This window comes from Pelodiscus sinensis, chromosome 8 (genome assembly GCF_049634645.1).
Source record: "Pelodiscus sinensis isolate JC-2024 chromosome 8, ASM4963464v1, whole genome shotgun sequence".
NCBI classification, from domain to species: Eukaryota; Metazoa; Chordata; order Testudines; family Trionychidae; genus Pelodiscus; species Pelodiscus sinensis.
In genome coordinates, this window is record NC_134718.1 from 3,714,166 (window position 1) to 3,734,760 (window position 20,595).

General features: G+C 47.8%; 1 protein-coding gene across 1 annotated transcript in view; it reads right to left on the reverse strand.

Annotated features, from left to right (window-relative positions):
* The window catches only part of ZSWIM8 (zinc finger SWIM-type containing 8), a 55,990-nt gene extending 35,457 nt beyond the window's left edge, over nucleotides 1-20,533 (reverse strand). The window contains exons 1-3 of the mRNA XM_075934632.1: nucleotides 19,270-20,533; nucleotides 4,955-5,108; nucleotides 1,684-1,778 (exon numbers count right to left, since the gene is read on the reverse strand). Of these exons, the coding sequence (XP_075790747.1) occupies nucleotides 1,684-1,778; nucleotides 4,955-5,108; nucleotides 19,270-19,447 (427 nt within the window). The 5' untranslated portion in view covers nucleotides 19,448-20,533. The remainder of the gene's footprint in view (nucleotides 1-1,683; nucleotides 1,779-4,954; nucleotides 5,109-19,269) is intronic.
* Between the last annotated feature and the right edge of the window lie 62 nt (nucleotides 20,534-20,595).

Consider the following 20,595-nt stretch of genomic DNA (forward strand, 5'->3'; position numbering starts at 1 on the left):
CCCACGCAGGCGCTGCCACTCCTCCGCCCCCAGGCCAATTTGGGCCTGGGAGCAGGGGGAAGCGCACAAAGGAGCGAGGAGCATGCAGTGCTTTGAAGCGCTGCCCACTCCTGGCAGGGCAGGAGGGGACTTTGCTTGCACGCTCCCCCACCCCTGGGCCCTGACTGGCCTGGGGGCAGAAGAGCACAGGAAGTCTCCTCCCATCGCCAGGGGCATAGGTATCTAGAAGGAACCTGGGGGGCAAAGAGGCTCCCCCACCTCCAGACCAATCCTGGTCTGAGGGGGAGGAAGCCTACTGGCCCTGGCCCTTCCATTTGAGGCCCCACACCTTGTGGTACAGCCCAGGGCCACTCCGCAAATTTTTGAAGTGGCTCCTGGCAAAACATTATTGCCCACCCCTGCTCTACACCTTGCTGTTGCCATTTTCTTACTAGGACAAGTTTTGCTGGCAGCCTCCCTCGCAGAAAAGGAGAACCTATTGAATGTAGTTTCCCAAGCATTATTGCATTTCAGCCAATTTCCTTTTAACTCATTCTTCAAAGTCCAATAGCTATTGTACAGCTCCTCTTTCAGGGCCCTGCCAGCATTTCAGTCCAGGTATCAGTGGTTTGGATGTGCCCTCAAATGTCAACTGAAGCTAATTTGGCTCAGTTCCACTGTTTAGCTCCAGATTAGCGTGGGGCATGGTTCCCAGCCCATATACGGTCATCGAAGGAAGCACACACTGCCTCCTTCCCTAGAGCTCAGGCTATTGTTGTGACAGTCAGCCCTGGAGTAGCTGAAGCCCCTTCACAGTGCTGAGCAGTGGCATTTTTACAGGCTACCTCGATAAGCAAAAACCACTGTGATCTACCTTCCAACCTGCCCAGGTCGACAGCAGCAGAGGGTCATTAGGCGCAGCTACAATGCCTTTAGAGTGCCTGGCATCCGGCTGAGAACTCTCTTCCAGCCCTGCCCCTGCTAGTGAGCAAGAAGTTGTGGCATGTCTGGGGTGAGTCTTTACTCTGCCACAGCCAAGTCTGAGTAATGCTTACAGGACAGAGGAAACAATCAGGGGAAATGGTGGAAGTCATGTCACTACCCTGATCCATGGGAGCCGCCTTCACCGACCCTGCTCCAGTTCTTTACTAGGACCTCTGAAGGGGCCCTTGGTTCCATTGAAACGTCATGCCCCTCTTGCAGTACAACTGCAGGCCTACAACCCTCACCTGCTCGCATGGATTCATCAGAATTGCACACTTCATCTCTGCAGTACATTTATTTTATTAGCAGCGTGAACGTCATCCTGCCATTAGGAATCTAGTAATAGATTAAGTTACTGACAAAGAATTAGACCATCATGGAGACAAATGCGTTACATGACATTTCCCCAACAAGAGGCACAGATTAGATCACGCATCCAGTTTTCAGGAGAGTGCCTGCTTGTCACACTGTTTTCCACCAGGACTAACGGGGCTTCAAGAAGCCAAGTAAGCTGTCCAAAACTTCAAGGCTAAGAAGTACATAGCTCAGCAGGGCATTCAATCCTGGATGCTTCTGGTCACAGGTTCTCTGCTGTAGCCTTCAGACTACAAGAGTCCTTGGGCAAAGAAGACTGCTCTTGAGGCCGTGGTCATACCATTTGTCTGAGCTAGGATCACAGATTTTAAAGTCTCTACAGAAGTTTAGATGCAGCATTCTTACCTATCTGCAGAGGGTCTTTGACAGCCCGCATCCGGAAAAGCTGCTCCCCCCGCTGGAATTCATCTGCACTGCCATTCGCCAAGCAGGAGTACAGCCTAAGAAAAAGCAAACAGTCCCCTTTCAAGGACAATCTTCACCAGAGAAAAGCAGAACTGCACCCCACCCCCGAGCTATGGAAACACACTTTGAATATTTGGAAACCGTTTAATTGGTTATCTGGATAGGGGAGGCATAAGAGATGAGTGACTGCAGAAAAGAGTGAAAATCCACTTGAAGTTGCCCTGTGTGAGAGAGAGACAGACAGGTCATTTAGGAACATAGACCAGCTGATGCACCATTAGACCCAAGTATCCACAGTTGTGTTCCTCTAGTTTTTATTTTGGCTAGGGACTTTTTTTTGTGGTGGAGGAGGGGGGAGGAAGGAATAGGAAAGTTACTTTTGAGGAGAGGGAATCAAATCTGTAGTTGGTATTTTAAGGTATAAGCCAGCAATTTAGTGTTGGGCACATCTGAAAAAGTTTGGTTCACAACTGTATGAGCAGTTCAAATTAAGCTTTAGAATAAATCTTAAGATTTTATTAACCAAATTCTTCACAACATGTTCGGAGCAGGTTTCCTCACGTAAAAACTATTTTTATATCAAATTAAATTAAAAGACAATTTATGAAATATTTTGCATGGTGCTTTGATCATGTAAAGAGACATTTTTATGCAGACTTAATGCACACAGACTACACAGATTTGATTTTAGACTTAAAAAATGTACCTGAGCTCAGGGATGAGAAATGTCATACTTGTCTCAAACATGTATTTTCAAGGCTGAGAGATGAAGAGGGGATTTAAGAGAGCAACAGCTCTTTCAAATTCATGGAAGTTGTGATGTTGCTCTGGCAAAAGAGCCAGCAAGTCAGTACAGTAAACTTCCAATAATCCGGCACCTTTAGGACCCAGGGGGTGCCGGATTATCAGATATGCAGGACTATCGGAAGGGGGGGCTATAAGGGATGGAGGGATGCCACCCCAGACCCCTCATAGCCCCCCCTTCCAATAGTCCGGCTCTGCCCCAGGCGTCCCCAATTTAGCCACTGCTGGTCAGTTTCAGCCGCTGCTGGTCAGTTTCAGCCGCTGCTGGTCAGTTTCAGCAGTGGCTGAATCGGGGATACCTGCGGCAGAGCAGCTGGGGTGCTGCCAGGTTGGTCTCGCCGCGCCAAGGGTCGGCGCTACGGGACCAACCTGGCAGCACCCCAGCTGCTCTGCCCCAGGCTTCCCCAATTCAGCTGCTGGTCAGTTTCAGCAGCGGCTGAATGGGGAAGCCGGGCGCAGAGCAGCTCCAACTGTCCGGCTGCCCAGAGCACTTCCAGGTTCCTGATGGTGCCGGACCATGAGGAGTGCTGGAGCATTGGGATGCCAGACCAACGGAGTTTTAGTGTAGCTGTAATTTCAACATTTTGGGCAATTAATTACCGTTTCCAATTTTGTTCATATTGTGTGTTATGTTTTTGAACACACGTGCACCATCATCTGTTTGGATATTAAATAAGTTAGGGCTTGTTGATAGTCATTTTTACCTCACCTTTAAAGTGGGGGCCACGCTTTTCTATCATTTTTCTCTAACACCCTATCTACAGAAATCCTGACTCACTGTCTAAGAGATCCTGCGAGTAATCATTGACATTCCTAGGCATTCCGCCAGGGATGGTGTAGTATTTACCACAGGTGATTTTTAACCCCCAGGTAAAACCATGGTTTATACCTCCTTGGGAAAAAGCTACTAGCCACAGTTTAAGGCACTTCCGATTTTAAAAACGGTTTCATGACATGCTACTTCATGAACACACAGTTATAACACTGACACCTTGGCTTGGCATGCTCTCAAGGAAGTTACGCGTCAGGACTCACTTCAGGATTTATTGTTATACAAATGAAAGTAAAACATCGGATTGTATGAAAATCCCAGTGCAGAGCTGTAGGGTTGAAACAACCCATCAGAAGCCTGGTCCCTTTGGGCACGCAGCATTGTTTTGCAGATGGCACCAAGCCTATGCCTCCGTTCTGAGTGGATGGAGCCAAGGTTTGAAAGAGGCAGTCTATGCTTGCTGGACAATTCTTCTTCCCACTTGCCTGGTTCAAACTGGGTTCAAGTAGGTATTTCCTGTACCCTGACCTAAACGAATTCAGGAAATTGCCACGCCTGCATATTACCATAGAGCGTTGGGGCTACACCTTCTTCAGAGGCTCACATGAGTTTGACATGCCCTTTTCCAGTTCCTGGGGTCACTTGTTACCATGACTACGTACCACTCCTTTTTAATTGAGCCAGTCCTTTCTAAAGAGACAGACACCAAAATGCTTAATGAGATTTGCTGTCCTTGTACCCATTAGATACCCTGTGCAGATACCAATTTTTTTATCCACCTCTGTATCCACAAAGATGAGCTGCGGCTATCCATGGATTTGCAGGGCTCTACCCAATTGGTAAGTTATTGGATGACTTTTAAAGTTATCGCATACCAGAGCTAGCTGCCTGTATTCTTCTACAGCTCCAGTGTACGCATCTGGGACGGCTCCTCCTGGTGGGACCGTCCCCTGGCCATGTGAGTTTCCAAAGCAACTCCTGGAGCACAGCTTTACAAGCGCGTTCTAGCTGCAGACTGAATGCACACGTTCCCATCCCACAACCAGAACCATTTATGGGAGATTCCAGAAAAAGCAGCTAATAGCCAAAACCCAAAGCAACCGAAAGCAGAAAGATTACTGATCGCTACACTGGAGACCAAGTAAGGAATCCGGCCACTTGTCTGGCCCACCCTGTCCTGGCCACCCAGATGGTCAGGACCTCCCCAGTTCTTGAACTGCCATAACTAAGGGTTTGTCTAGACAACAAACAGCAATGAGACTTAGCACCTGGGTCCACGGCCTTGGGCCCGCATGACAGCACCAAAAATATCTCTGGCAACATTCAGGCTTGGGCTGGATTATGAAGCCTAGAGGGGATGGTCTTCAGACCAAGCCACTCCTCCTACACAGCTGTTTTTAGTGCCACGGTACAAGACCGAGTCTCCCGGCTGCCTCTAGGAATGCAAGTCTTGTCCAGCATTTCAGACGTGTGCAATCCTGCCTCTTCAGCAACAGATTCAAACTGTGCCGGCGATGCAGGAGTTAGAACAGCACCAAGAGAGCAAGGGACCCCAATCTGATCCAGGACTTGGAGTCTCCTCTACAGAGATGGGTGTGTTTCAAAGCCCACACAGGGCAGAACAGAACACATTACCTGATGTCCTCCTCGTTCTCCGGGAAGCTCCAGAAGGCGATGCGAAGCTGCAGCTGCTCAGGTACAGGGGGGTAGACTTTCTCCACCACCTCGAATGGAATGTGAAACGCCACCTGCTTCGCAGACAGTTCCACCAGTGGAATCACCAAACCATCTAACAGAACAAGGACCATTAGATACAGCTGCCCATAGGGAGAGCCAAACTAATCGGAGGCTGAGCTACTCCCGTTATTTCTCTCCTCCTATTGCATTTAGATACAAGTAGCAGCAGAAGACATTTCTGGAGAGTCACCTGCCAATCCAACGGCTGCGTGCAGGAAGATGCTTACCAGTAACTGGTTAACTGACAGGCTAGCCAGGCCCCTGGCACCACACTGTGGGTCACTGCAGCCTGGCTCGGCCCCCACATTCCATTTAACCCGTTCACTTCTTAACCAGGATTTTACATCTCTAGTCATAACTCAGATGTGCTGGACGCAAGACGGCTCGTGCAACGTATCACTGGAAAAGCTGTGATTTGCTGAATAGGACTAGCCCATCTGTGTAGAGTAAAATTAGGAGCCTGTGCCGATAATTTCATATTTGCTGCTTTGCACAAATGACAATTATGTCACTGCTGACACTTCAGGCACAACAATGAAAAAGGTCAGTGCTGAGGCCCATCAGTGAGAGACAATGAACCGAAAAACCCTGCTGAGAACTTGGGGTTCAGCTGGTGAAGAATAACTAGAGATGTGTGACTGTCACGTGAAACTGGAACCCGTCTTTATTTGTGGTTTTCCATGAGAGGCTGGGAGGGGATCAAACCTAGAACAAGTTCTGCAAGCTCTCATATAACTGCTCAGATGCTACCCTTTATAAAATCACTTTTGTTTATTAATAAACTCAGCCTAAATAATTGTAACCAGGGGAGGGGGGAGCAAGGACTCTGAATCTCGTCACATTGACAGAGGGTGAATTTTCATTAGCTTACTCTGTATGGGATTCTATATAGCATAAAACAGATTGCTATGGGGTTTGGCTCCCAGAGGGGCTATATACTGAGTGCTGGGAGGGGGTCTCGTCCTGCACTGCTTTCGGGGTGCACCTGCAGCCTTGGAGGTGCAGCCCTGTATGTCTCGGTTGAAGAAGGCTGGAGAACTGGGCTCAAAAAGACAGTCGGGGCACCAACCCTGTCAGGGGACACAGGATCAGTGGGGTCGCAGCACAACTAACAGACAGCCCTAATAGGTACACAATGCATGGACACAGCCTGTGCGCACATCTCCACAGCACCCTGACTATGGCAATACAAGCACTACACAACGACCTTACGAAGAGAGCGAGCAACTCAGTCAGGCAGCCACACTTGGATAGCAGTGATGCAGTCTGGGGACTGCAGCCCGGGGCCCCAAAACCAGAGACAGGCCTTACCTCAAAGCACCTCACTGCTTCACTGAGACCCACTCACCTCCCCGCACTGGGACAGCAGCTCTGGTCATGCAGTGCCCCCCTCTCCCCCCCGTGTCTAATTAATACAGCTTCAGATCTTCCATACTTAGGTCTCTGAATCTCCCTAACCAGGGTTTAGACCTCACTGGCAGGCTGAACTTAACCAATCCAGCCACAGCCTCTCCCTCCCTGCCAGCAGGCAACATTTCAAAGGAAAACCCAGCCCTGATGTCACTAAGCACTTTCCCTCGCTCTGCCCGGAGACAGCCCTCCAGTCAGAACGGTCTGCACTCCAACTCCGGAGGACCGGATAGGATGGGATGGAAACGCAGGCAGCAGAGCAGCCAAGATTTCCCCAGCACAGAAAGCCCTGTCAAATTGAGGGATTACACAAACAGATGGAAAGAGCGCACACAGCTTGCAAATGTCCACATTCCTGACCATCTGAGTGCACTGAAATTACTAGCCATGCTAAGCAGCATTCCCTTTGAATGGAGTCAGTCTGGCATTGGGTTTCCCCACACGAGAGGGATGTGAAACAGGAACCTTTAACCTGCACTGAAGAGGGGGGCTTTGTTGTGTGAAGCATTAATACTATCATTAAATCCACAGGATCTGGGCATAGCTAAATTACAAAGGAAAGGGATTGTCCCCTCCTTTACATTTAACAGAGAAACTAGTTTGGAGGAGGGGAGACCAGATCCACTCTCGTTTTCCAGCTAGTGTTTTCTACCATCTCTCTGCAATTGTCTGGCCATCAAAACCCCCTGGCCATTCTGAGACACACTGACATTTTAAAAATCACATCTGTTGCTACACTAGGTTGAAACCCAGGCACAAATTAACTCCTGAGATCTCTATAGCTAAAATATTTTGAATCATCCCTTTTTCCTTTCAATAGACTTTGCATTGAGTCCGTTTTTCCGGTTTGTCTGGGTCTTTCACACAACGCCAGAGAGGAGACGATCTAAAGACTCTTGACGTGTGATTGTAAAACTGCAAAAGCTGACGGGGATTTCGAGCAAGTGAAGCAAGTTCAGACTGCAAGTTGTAGGTAAACCGCTCAGCGAATTTAGTGCTGGTGACCTGACAAACTGGATTGGCACCAAGGGAGTCTCAGTGGAGGTAGGGAACGAGAGCCCGTCATTCTGCTGGCCTACGCGACGTGACTATTGACCCACTGGGAGTGGAAACGGGACTGTGTCCTGGATCCACAGGACTGCTGCTACACCCCAGCTTTGGAAGCAGCCCCTTCGGAGTGCTCCCCCCCAAGGGACCTCGTTCTTTCTCCAGGGTAGGCCACACATCGCTCGTCTACATCTGAACCACTAACTAATGGGGATAAACCAGCCCAATTTTCTAGTCTAGTCTGGCCTGCCCCTCGGGCTTCAGCATTCCAGCTTCACACTGTGCACTTTGGGTGGATGCAAGAATTCTGTTAACCCGGCTCCCCCCGCCCAGGGAGGTAGACTGCCTCACTGACGAAAGGGCCCCTTAGATCAGCATGTGAGGTGTCCATAAGCCTCACACATTCCCTGCAGGTAGTGAGGACACACAAACAGATGTGATGTGTCTCAGCCTTCCCCGAGAACCAACTCAGTCCACACACGCAGGGTAGCCATGAAATACACTGAAGCACACATGGGACCCATAAACGACTACAGAAATGGCCTACTTTGTTACTGAGCACTCGCCCATTCCACAGGTAGCGGGGACGCGAATGGTGAACCAGTTATCCGGTACCGGGGGCGGGAGCAGCCTCCCACCCGGGAGTTGAGAGCCAGCGGCCTGCTCCCCCTCCATCCTCGGTGAGCGGGTTTGGGCTGGAGCAGCCCCCCGCTGGGATCCCACACTTCACCAGTTCAAGGCTAGGTTTAACTGGGGTTTTTCACCCCTCCCGGGCAGTGACTTCACATACGTCTAGACTGCCCCAGAACAACTGCAGCCGGCGGAGTCGTGTTCATGAGGCGGGGCTGGAGACTGCAGGGTGCATGTCCAGGTGTGGACTGAGCTCCAGCCTAAGCCCAGATGTCTGCACTGCAATTTTAAAGCCCTGTAGCCAGAGCCGGAGACAGTTTCACTGAAGCGCACACATGCCCTTCAACTGCTGCTTAGCCTTGGCAGGGTTTCAATGGCTGACTGCGAGGTGCTCTCTAGCCTGTATCCTGACTCACCAGTCCCCAGCAAGCACCAACACCATCCCCCTCCTCCTGTGGGCAAGGCTCACAAACTCGCAGCAGTAGAGCCCCTGGCCTTGAGAAACCTACAACTGGAATGGCAATCCCACAGACAGACAAATGCCTCCAGGGTCTGTATTGAGCATTCCTAAAACTGGAATAGCCACCCAGAGAAGTGGAAAAACAGATCGACAGGGCCGGACTAGTACCCAGACGACAGCTACTTCAAGATAGGCTCTACAAGAAAACAACAGGACACCACTTGTCGTCACCTTCAGCCCCCAACTTAAACCCCTCCAGCGCATGATCAACCATCTACAACCTGTCCTGGAAAATGACCACTCACTTTCGCTGGTCTTGGGGGAAAGGCCAATCCTCGCCTACAGACAACGCCCTAACCTCAAATAAGTTCTTTCCGATAACCACGCAGTACACCTCCACGCTCACCCAGGAACCCACCCCTGCAAGCAACCCTGATGCCACACATCTCTACAGGTAATATCACAGGACCTAACCACGTAAATCACCACATCAGAGTCTCATTTAACTGCACATCCACTAATGTGATCTATGTCATCAAATGCCAGCAATGCCCCTCTGACACGGATACTGGCCAAACGGGACAGTCTCTATGAGAAAGAATTAATGGACACAAATCAGACATCCAAAAAGGCAACACCCAGAAACCTGTTGAGAAACATTTTAACTTCCCCAGGCACTCATTAATGGATCTCAAAGTCACCGTATTATTCCAAACCAATTTCAAAACCCAGCTTAACAGGGAAACTACAGAACTTAAATTCAGTTACAAGTTGATTCCTACAATAGAAGCCTAAACAAAACCATTGGCTGGATGACCTGCTACATTCCACGCTCTAATGACATAAAAAACAAATAAAGGTACTTAGAGCGGGTACTAAGTATTCTTAACAGCTTCATTGAGCATGGACACTCTGACAATTTCTTTCCCCTTTTTCCTTCTCTTCCCCTTCCCCCACCCTCTCTGTACTATTTATTTGAAAACTGGACCAATCCCTTCAACTCCATCTGTGTCTTTCATCACAAAAGTTTACTTCCACGCCCCACCCCCATGGAAACCTCTCACCATTTGTGTGCGCTTCAGAATGGTGGGTACAAGGCAGTTGTAGCCGTGAGGATACCGCTTTCACGGAGGTCTAATTTAGAAAGCAAACAGCGACAGCGCTCCTCTAAATGGCCAAAGCCACCGTCAACCACTGAATAGTTCCTTGCTGCTGTCCAGGTCCACAGCCAGGTCTCAGCAGCATGACTGACATCTCATCGCCACTGTGTTCAGATGCTGCACATCTGCCAGCAACAACGGGGAATTGTTTCATTCGAGGGCTGCTTGAAGGATATTGCCATATTCAGCATCGCAGCTCTTTCCCTGCTCTGGAGTTACCATAGACTAAAGGGAGAAGGTTGTACTGCTCACAATACAGCACACAGTTCAGCGGGATCATGGCTTCTTGGGAGATGGCACACTCTTGGCTATGCGAGCCTTTTGAAAAAAACCCACAAAAATACGATGGGTTCCAGCTGAGACTGGAACTGCAAAGCCACATTTCCAGTCCCCTCTGAGAAAATGTTCTGATTCCAGTGGGGCTTTGCAAGCCCTTGCCAAAACCCCCTGCAACAAGCTGCACTATGGGATGGCTAGCCACCACATGGCATTCTTCGCAGCACTGACACAAGTGCTACTGGTGAGGACACAGGCCTCTGACATGTGGCCTGGGGTGTAGTCATGCACTATTGCCGTAATTACTGCAGCAGCTGGCTGCCGACTCAAGTCTGTAGTGTAGACATGCCCTTTCTGGTTTTGAATGTAGGAACAATTTGATTTTTAAGGTAACAAGTGAGATTTTTTTCCCCAGGCAACTCCTGAAAATGCAGCATTTCTACAAGGCAAGGCTGGGGAGAACTCTACCAAAAACTGAGTAGGAATATTATTTTTCTTTTCTGCTTCACAAACAAGAAGTTGTAGATTTTACACACAACCATAAAAATATTTCAGCAAACTGGGTTGAGTTTGGCAATAGGCCCAAATCAACCAAGTTGGAAGATTCTAGTTTCAACCATCTATGTTATGAAAAAATTTAAACACAACCTATAGTCCAGCAGCACCTTAGAGACTAACAAAACATGTAGATGGTATCATGAGCTTTCATGGGTACAACCTACTTCAGATGACTGGAGTATTAAAAGTCCAGATCCATGAATAAATAAGGGAAGGCCGGGGAGAGGAAGGAGGAAGAGAAGAAAAAAAAAAGACAGTGAATTGAATTGTTCAAGTTACATGATGCCATCTACATGTTTTGTCAGTCTAAGGTGCTGCTAGACTATTTGTTGTTGTTTAAGTTTTTCCAGTTATAGACTAACTGGGCTGCCCCTTGGAAAGCTTATGTTATGAAGCACATTTCTGATTGCTCGAATAAGGTGTTTGTTTTTCCCTGAGCACTTCATTAGAAAAAATAAAAAGGGAAGGCTAGTTTTGTTCCACTTTAAGAACGAGCCTTTGTGCTATACCTGGACGCTTCAGCCCCAAAGGAATTCGAGAGAGTTGTGAGCAACTGCAAGGGGACGATTCCAAACAGACACTGAGCACCTCACTGCAGAGACTGCTCTTGGCCACTGCCACATGGAGATATACAGAACTGGTCCTACACAGAATCATTGCCCAGCAGATGTTAGCAGCTCTGAAGAGGCGGAGTGTCTGGAAGAGGCAGGCTTCTGTTAACCCATCAAACATAAGCACAGCTGAGTAGCGGAAGATTTGTCTTGAAAGAACAGACATCAAAAAATTACGCAAAGTTGGTGTGTGTTAAAAATCCCGAGCGCCCTATTAGCAGGGTGTCCATCAGAGCAATTCATTGGTTAAAAGGGTCCAGGGATAGTCAGAGGGTGGCCTTGAAGACTGATTCAACTATTTTAATTCTCAGTAGTCAACAACTGCCTCTGCCTCCTACCCCCACCCCCGCAGAGTAGAAGTAGGCTCAATGGGACATTGTGCTACACCCCTGACTGCAGATTTGCTTAAAATAGATGCGAACATTCACTGAATCCCATCCAACTCTACACCAGTTCTCCATCTATTCCTGTTTCTCTGCTGCCCACAGCAATACCCCTCACTCCGTTCTTGTGTAAAACAGTCACGACCAAACTGCACAAAAGCTTCCTTTGAGACATTCTCATTCCCACACACACACACACACCCCTACCTCTCTCCTACTTTAGGAGACTAAACCAGTCTTGAAAAAGAGTATGCAAACTGCTCAGAGGTGATGTTTCTTTTCTTAGCCTGCAGAGCAGACTGACAATCAGAGCAGTGTCTGCTTCTTACGAATTTAAGGCACATTTGTGAGAAAAAGGTTCCTTTGGAGGAGAGTTCAGAATTTTTCTTTATGAGACTCTTGGAGTTTCACAGCCCTGTGTTACACAAAAGCCGAATTAAACACCAGTGGTAGCAAATTCAGTCCCTGGCAGAGTGAACGTGAAAACTTAAGAACGGCCATTCTGGGTCAGACCAAATGTCCATCTAGCCCAGGGTCCTGTCTTCCTACAGTGGCCACAGCCACGTGCCTCAGAGGGAGGGAGCTAAACAGGGAATCATCAAGTGATCTCTCCCCTGCCGCACATTCCCAGCTTCTGACAAACAGTGACCAGGGACACCCTCCTACCCATCCTGGCTAACAGCCATTGACGGACCTAGACTCCCTGAATTTATCTAGTTCTTTTTTTGAACTCTGTTAAAGTCAAATTAAATAAATTAAATTAATGGAGATTGCCTACCTCCTAGAACTGGAAGGGACCTTGAAGGTCATCAAGTCCAGTCCCCTGCCTTCACAGCAGGACCAAGTACCATCCCTGACAAATTTTTGCCCCAAATCCCTAAATGGTCTCTGCAAGGATTGAACTCACAACCCTGGGTTTAGCAGTCCATTTCCTGCCCGGCACATTTTCAGTGTAGCCCTTTGACTCCCCGGGTCTCACATCACGTCTCCTGGAGGAAGGGAGGTGGCTCACAGAAGCTAGAGACTACACGCGGAAACAACATTCTTCCATTTTCTGAGATCTTAAGTGGGACCAAGCCCACCAGTTTTTTTCAGAATCAAGAAGTGTTAATAAAAGCCACTTTGTGCTAATGAGGGACCCTTCTCTTGCCCTAAATGTGACAGGAAACAGACCTCCTCCTTCAGCAGGCTCTCTTGCATTCGGGGTAGGAAAGAGTAGGCTTAGGACAAAAGAGGGTTTTCAACTGTATGTAGTAGTCACAAGTAACATTCTCTAGAATCCACTTGTTTAATGTTACCAATTGCCCTGACAATAGCAGTGGGAAAAGCAGTCCCCAAGTGGGTGGCGAGGAGCACAGAAGTGGTGAAGACGACTAGACTTGGCATCAAGTCTGTTGTCTTGAATCACAGAACACTAGAACTGGAAGGGACCTCAAGAGGTCAGAGTCCAGTCCCCTGCCCTCACGGCAGGACCAACCATCATCTACATCAGGGCAACTCAACATGCGGACCGCGGCCTGTTTGTTTGCGGCCCATGGGATGGGAGCTAAAAGAAAAAAGGAGTCAATATAACGGTCTTCTGTTGAGATGTATTTTAGTAGTTAAATTCCTGGACTGTCATTGCTCATTAAAAGTGCTGGAAATTGGGTAAATGTTGCATTTTATTAATATCAGCATAACTGACTTAAATGGGGCCTGTGTGTTGTGTGGTCTTGCCTTAATTTGGTATTCATATCCATCACTATGAAAGAATCTATTTGCATATATATTTGCATGTACATGCAACCACACTTAAGATGCAGCCCTCAGCATGTGCTGTGAGTATCATGGTGGCCCCCAGGACTACTCAACTTTGGAAGCCCTGATCTAGATCATCTCTGAAGGATACCTATCTAACTTGCTCTTAAACATCTCCAGTGATGTATATTCTACAACCCCCCTAGGCAATTTATTCCAATGTTGAACCACCCTGCCAATTAGGAAGTTTTTTCCTAATGTCCTAACTAAACCTGCCTTGCTGCTATTAATGCCGACTGCTGCTTCTCCTATCAGAACAACAATTTTTCTCCCTCCTCCTTGTAACACCTTTTTAGGTACTTGAGAGCTGTTATGTCCCCTTCTCAGTCTTCTCTTTTCCAAGTTAAAGCAGCCCAATTCTTTCAGGTTCCCTCAGAGGTCAGGTTTTCTAGACCTTTAATCATTTTTGTTGCTCTTCTCTGGACCTTCTCCAATTTCTCCACATCTTTCTTGAAATGTGGTGCCCAGAACTGGACACAATACTCCAAGGCTATGTCTACACTCGCGGCTTCTTGCGCAAGTAATATACAAACGAGGCTCGGCGATATTCCACGCTTAGCCTCATTTGCATATTACTTGTGCAAGAAGCCGTGAGTGTAGACATAGCCCAACTGAGGCCTAATCAGCACAGAGTGGAGCGGAGAAGATACAGAAAAAATAAAGCATGAAGATTCCACTAAGTCAAACTCAGCATGTACAGATACAGCAACATTTTCCTTAGCATATTTACTCAAAGGAAGAATCTGGTTCTCTTATACAAATTGGCAAGATGCCAGTGAGAATGGTTTGGACACACGCTGGTACTGTTTTCATGACTATATCTAAAAAGAGGTCAGATGTGCCTCCAGCTTTCCCCCACCCAGCTCTTGTTTTCCATTGTTTACATCTGGAAACCATGTAGGATGGGGGGAGGGGGGAGGACTATGTCATGGAGATTCTCATTATATACACTAGAAAATCCTGGAGAAGGTTCCATTTGTTACATCATGTCTTTACAGGCTTCATTTTACTGTCTAATAGAGCATGGCAGACTTGCCTCTCCGGTTCTCCCCCCTGCATTGTGGCCTCTAACTCTTCCCTTTTACCATTGTTCCACATTATTTCTTTCCTATGTTACACTCCATTTTCCCCAAAGAGGGGCTGGGAAACTTTCCATGACACCTGACAGAGAACTAGCGAAAGAATGATCCACGATACAGGACCATCCCGATGCTTTCCGCATTGCAACTGGTGAAGAGGCTGGATGGAATTCCACCCTAAGGTCCTGTCCCTATTTCAGTAGCAGGTGTGCTAACAGAGATGCAGCATATTCTCTCTATCCTACACCAGGGCCTGTGGATACTGCAAGCAGATGAGAGCTGGGCACATGTCTGCTATTCTACGCAACCCTCACTTCCATTTTTGGATCTTGCCACGCTTTAGGAGTTCACCTAGGAAAGTGCACATGCTGGACATAAGGTTTTTTCCACATGAAACATTCCAACACCTAGGTTGGGCATCTGTCATTCACAAAGTTTTCTATAGCAATTTTCCTTGGAGCGTAGCTGGACACAACCTTAATTCTCAAACCTATGTTTGCCTCATGTCTTAAATTTCAAGTGGCTAATAGCCAGGTAAACTGTCTTAAAGTGCAGCCAAATGCTGAAGCAGGAATAGGAAGCCACCTCATGGCTGAGCCAATGAAATATTTTTGCAATGAAAATTGTAAATACTGAATTTTAAATGCAAGCACTTCACTGGCTCAGATGAGTCAATTTCCTTTCACATCTCCTGAACTTTAAACAGCTGATAGAATTATTGGTTCTTCCTAGCTTTCAGTGACCTGAACTTCCCAGGACACAAAATCTATTGAGCAATTTAAGGCTTTTAGAAGACGCACAGAAATCAGCTGATAGCTTGGCCAAAATAGTGCTTATGCTTTAAAATTTGACTTTTCCTGATATGAACTGATTATAAAAGTTTCTTATTCATTTTTTAATGTAATCTTTGATAAAAATGTGTGCCATTACTTTTGGCATTTCAGGGGGGATTGGAAAGGAGTGAATGGGTTAAAGTGGCTTCAACTAAAATTGCAACTTTTTTTCTTTTTTAAACACGACAAATAGTTTAAGTAACTTTTATAATTGGATTTTAGGCTTCTTCAGATTTCAGTATTTGTGTGAAATGAATTGTAAATCTTTAATTACTATAACCACCGTTGAAAAATACGTTCCTACACTTCAAGCACCAAAAGATAAATCAGTTTTGACTGTAGGGATAGGCAACTTGGAGATATGGAGAGACAAAAAAGCTTCATAAAACTCTTGGAATTAAGTGACCATTGGACTTTTTGAAATCCACGATATTTGTATGATTTCCCCAAGTCTTCACAGAGATATCCGCCCTCTGACAAGACATGGTGAAATGTCATGATGCAGTATTTACAATATGAAACAAATGAGCAGGCGAGCCCAAGTGCAAGAACAATCAAGCTTGTAATGGAAAGCTAGCTTCAGTTTTAACCACATCTCACCATGATCAGCTCAGGGAGTGGCCTTCCTAGATTCCCCATACCACCCAGGTGTCATCTTCAGAAGGGCTTGGCAGAGCACTTACTGATACTTCCTGTGAGCTTCCCTCGTTTCTTTAATTTTGACCCAAGTCTCCCAGCACCTTCAAACTACTTTTCACATTTTGCTTGCCTGATTCTTTTTTATGTTTGTGGCTGTGTTGCTCCCAGGATACAAGAAAGACCAGGTAGGTGAAATATCGGTTATTGAACCAACTTCTGTTGGCTGAAGGGACAAGCTTTCATGCTTTACCGAGCTCACCCAAAGCTGGAGAAAGTAACCAGAGCATCTGAACTAAATACAAGGTGGGACGGATTGCTTAGCGTAGGGATTTCATACAGAAAAGAATTAATGCAGTTCAAAGAGAATATCCTCTCCTCTCTGTCCTTATTAACTAAGGAGAATTAGTCTCTGTCCTCTTTACAACACATTTTACAAATGGGCACACTCTTTTGTCCACCATTGAGTATTCTCTCTAACCCAATGGCCTCCAACCCCTCAATCATGATCAACCGGTCGATCTCGGTGTCTCCAACAGTCAATCTCCAGGTTCCCTCTGACCTGCGCACTTGTGTGGCTGCACACAAAAAATGTTAGGTCCACCCTCTTCATTTGCAGAGCTATGCAGCAGCACTCACCAACACTCACTGTCGTACTGCAACAGAAGGTGAGTGGTGGTGGCAGCGGCATGGTGAGTTCTGGCTGGGTCGCATGGGGGATGGGCAACTGCCCCCCTTTGCTTCGACTGGAGCCAGGGAACGGTGCGGATGTCCCTGCAGGGGCAGCCTTGGCAGACAGAACACCATGGCTGGCTGGCTGGGCTGCGTGACTGCCCCCTCTTGCTCTGGCTGGAGCGGGGGCGCAGTGAGGTTGTCCCTGCGGGGGCAGCCATGGCAGACAGAACGCCACGGCCGACTGGCGGGGCTACATGGCTCCTCCGGCTGGAGCACAGGCAGATAATGTGCAGTCAGAGATGTCTCATGGACATGGAGAAGAGGACAGAATGAAGAATTCTAAATACCTGGTTTTCGATGTAGATAGCACACATTACACACAGACTCCGTATTCAACACCATTGTCTTAGGCGTCATCTTGGGTTGCACGAAAATTCAAAAAGTGATTTTGGGATGAAAAAGGTTGGTGACCACTACTCTGAACTGACCATGCCCTTAGTCCTCCTTGGTCTCCGTCTCGTTCTGGCTAGATTTTCAAAGCCTGGCACCCCAAATTAGGGATGTTAAAGTGCATTTATTTGAGTGAATGGGTAAGCGCTGAAAATGGCAGAAGTTGGGGAGGGGGCACTTGGAATTGGCGGGGGAGGGCTGCTCTGCGTGGCTCTGAGGGCTGGGAGGAAGGGCCCAACACTGTGCTCAGAAACATGAACCAAGGTAACCAGAGTAGCTCTCCATGTGAATATTCAAAACCCCTGGAACTACCACTCAGAAGTATGACCTTACCCCTCCACTCCAAGGCATTAGTAATGATTTACGTATTGTGACCATTTCACGTTCGAAAGACGAGAGAGGATCACAGACCTGCACAATTTACTTTGAGTGGCTTCTTATTTTAGGGTCATCAGTGCATGACAGTTGGGACATATGACCACATACCTGCAACTCAACCAAGAAACAAGCATATCAAAGTAACCTAGCAGAGCCTGTGGAACTATTCAAGCCCCACGCAGCGGAGCAGAGATCAACAGAGCCTACCCAACAGCTCTCAGCTGTATTTTGAACTTCTGCACAATCTAGACACGGCCCCATTCTGGCAACTCGTGGGCAGCCCTTGTTTTGTGATGGAGTTGGAAAGAATACCCTCCCTTTGTTTCCCCTGCATGGACCAGTCTTACACTAAAACTAGTGGGGAATTCAACCCCTTCCTTTGCAGTGCACCAGTGTGTGCAACTGGACTGAAAGGGACACAGAAAACCAAGAGAGCCATGTTGTCTATATGCTGCGTTGGACAGGGCTCGTGTCTCCCTATCAGTATAGCATGGCTTGTGCTGCTATTTCTTATTCATTTTACCTAGGAGTGCCCAAGTACTGACACCAAAACATGCAACAGAAGCACCTCAAAAGCACCATCCAGCTTACATTTTCACTCAGCGAGATTTCCAGGCTCCTTCCTTCCCCATCATTTGCCACCCCACGACACTCGGCAGAGACACACAAAGGAGGTTAAATATCCTGGACGAGTGCCATTGTTCAAATTCACTATGCAGAGAAAAATGAAGCTGTCTTGGGAAGATGATGATTCAAAGTAAAATGCATTGTCTAGTCTAAGCAGACATTTGTGCACATCACAAAACTACCATATTTCAGCACAACATATTACAAACAAGGTTTTCTGTTCAGGAAAGACCCAGGTTTGGAAAAGCAGGAAATGCTGCAGTTCAGGGATAAGAGGTGCAGTACAAGAGTTGTGGGGAGTGTAGCCGTAGAAAAGCAGGTGAGGTCATATAGGTCAGAATTAGCGTGACCCGCAGGACAAAGAGAAATGGTCATGATGTAATCAAGATTGAAACAACTCTGCCAGCATTATGCCTGGGTCCATTCAGTACGATAAGTACCAGAGTTTTGAGATAAGGTCACCAGAGGAAACAAGTGATTTTAACACAAGTGCTCGATACAAGGGTTTAATACAAACGTATCAGCTCAGACAAAAAGTTAGCAGCCTCCACTATTTGGAAACCAGCTTCTGAGGCTGGCACTGTATGTTGGGCTTTCTCCAGCAAGAAGGGAATAACTGGTAGTAGGGCAGGAATAACATCAGCTTTTGAGGCACAGCTGACACTTGTCTAGCTGAGTCACATCTTGCAATAAGGTCTCCACACCTGCCTGCTCAACAGCTACCACTGAAAGTTTGCTGCAGGCACCAGAAGGATAAAGAGAAATACAAGAGTGAGTGTGAAAGTGGGTTGCTGCACACAAAACGGGGGAGCCTACAAAATCTTTATGGAGCAGTTTTTTCAGTTAATTAGTCACAACTGGGAGCCTATGACTAATTATTCCAAGTGAAGCATGTGCCTTGCTTAGTGCAACATAGGTTTGGCTTCCCCCCCTCCAGATTCCCAAGCACACCTTTGGCAAATGCAGTGTGGGTCAGAAGAACACTACAGAAAAGCTGTATTAACAATCTCCTCCAATAGGAAACCATCACTGCATCCAAGTTTCTAGCATAATTTTTGTTCAACCTGTACTCACAACCTCCCCCTGCTAGATTTTGGCTCATGCCTTGATGTCCCAACCCCTCTCCAGGTTTCCCCATCCTGATGCAGCCCAGAAGTTTCACTCAGACTCCCAGAGCACCCCCCTGAAACTCAGGGCTCTCACCTTTCATTCTGACAGTGGGGGAGTTGGGTCCAGCTGATTGCTTCCTCCATCCTCTCCAGTTCTGACAAAGGCTCTCCGCCTCAGAGATGAAGGAACAAAGGGAGTCTTCCTCAAAGCGGTCAGAGTCTTCAAAGGAAAACCTTTCCCCGTCCTCCCACTCTGCAAACATGAGTTCCATCACATCCAACAGGCGCGAGGAAGGAAAGAGACAAACCTGCTCACTTAAACAGGTAGATGAACATGACTCCAGGGCAACTTGATTGTTGATAAAAAAGTCCAGCTCCACTCAGGTCCCCCGTACTGCAACACCAGGAAAAAAACAAGGGCAACAACTGTCTCCAGTGCGGAGAGCAGGAAAGTGACAAAATAAGGGAAACTCATAAAAACCCCAAGGATATCAAGTTCTTTAAAAAGTTTAAAAACACGTATGTCCACAAAACATACTGAGCCCTGCAACTCAGCTAGTTCATTGAATGCTGCTTCCAGAGGGGAGACAGGCTTGTGTCTGACAGACCCAGGAAGTCGGACGGTGTCAGCTGCAAATGACCCCAAAAGTCTGATGGGGGGAGGGAAGAGGGTGTTTTGTCTTTTCACTTTAGGAAAATATATTTCTATAGATGCAGATCTCCCTGAGGTTGTGCTTTTCTCTCACTACAAGTGCAAAAAACAATCCTGCTTTCTCCCATCATAGAAAAAGGTAGCGGGGAGCTGGGGCCAGGATAATCCCTGGGATTCAATGGATGTAAAGCCTCCCCAGTTCTTGTGAGGGGTTGGAATAGTGGGTGTTTTTCCCTACACACTGCCAGGAGGCAGGGGGGTGTCACAGGTGTAGTGGCCCCAGGGATAGGGGGAAGAGCAGCACCATGGGCAAGCAAAGGTCTAAAGGGAGCAGCGTCAGGGCAGGGTTGGACGAAAAAAGGGCTTTGGAGAGGAATAGTGCCCTAGGTCAATGCCCCAGGAATCAGTGCCTAGGGGAGGACAGGAGAGGTGTCCCCACAGACCAGTGGCTGGGTGTGGGGGGGGCGGGCAGGGAAGGGAAGGCAGTGACTCTGCCCAGAGGCTGCAGAGGGCAGGGAGGGGAGGAGCAGTGCCCAGGAAGAAGAACCAGGGAAAAGAAAGGCAGACGGGTGCTCCCAGGGCAGAGTGCCCGGGAGAGGAGGCGGAGAGGGCAGAGCACTGCTCCCAGAGGGGGCTGGAGGAGGCAGAGTGTCCGGGGGTCAGTGGCAGGGGAGGGGCAGAGCACTGCGCCCAGGAGTCAGTGACCGGGGGGGGGGGGGGGGGGGAGGGAGGGGCAGAGTGCTGCACCCGGAGGGGGGGGGGGGGGTC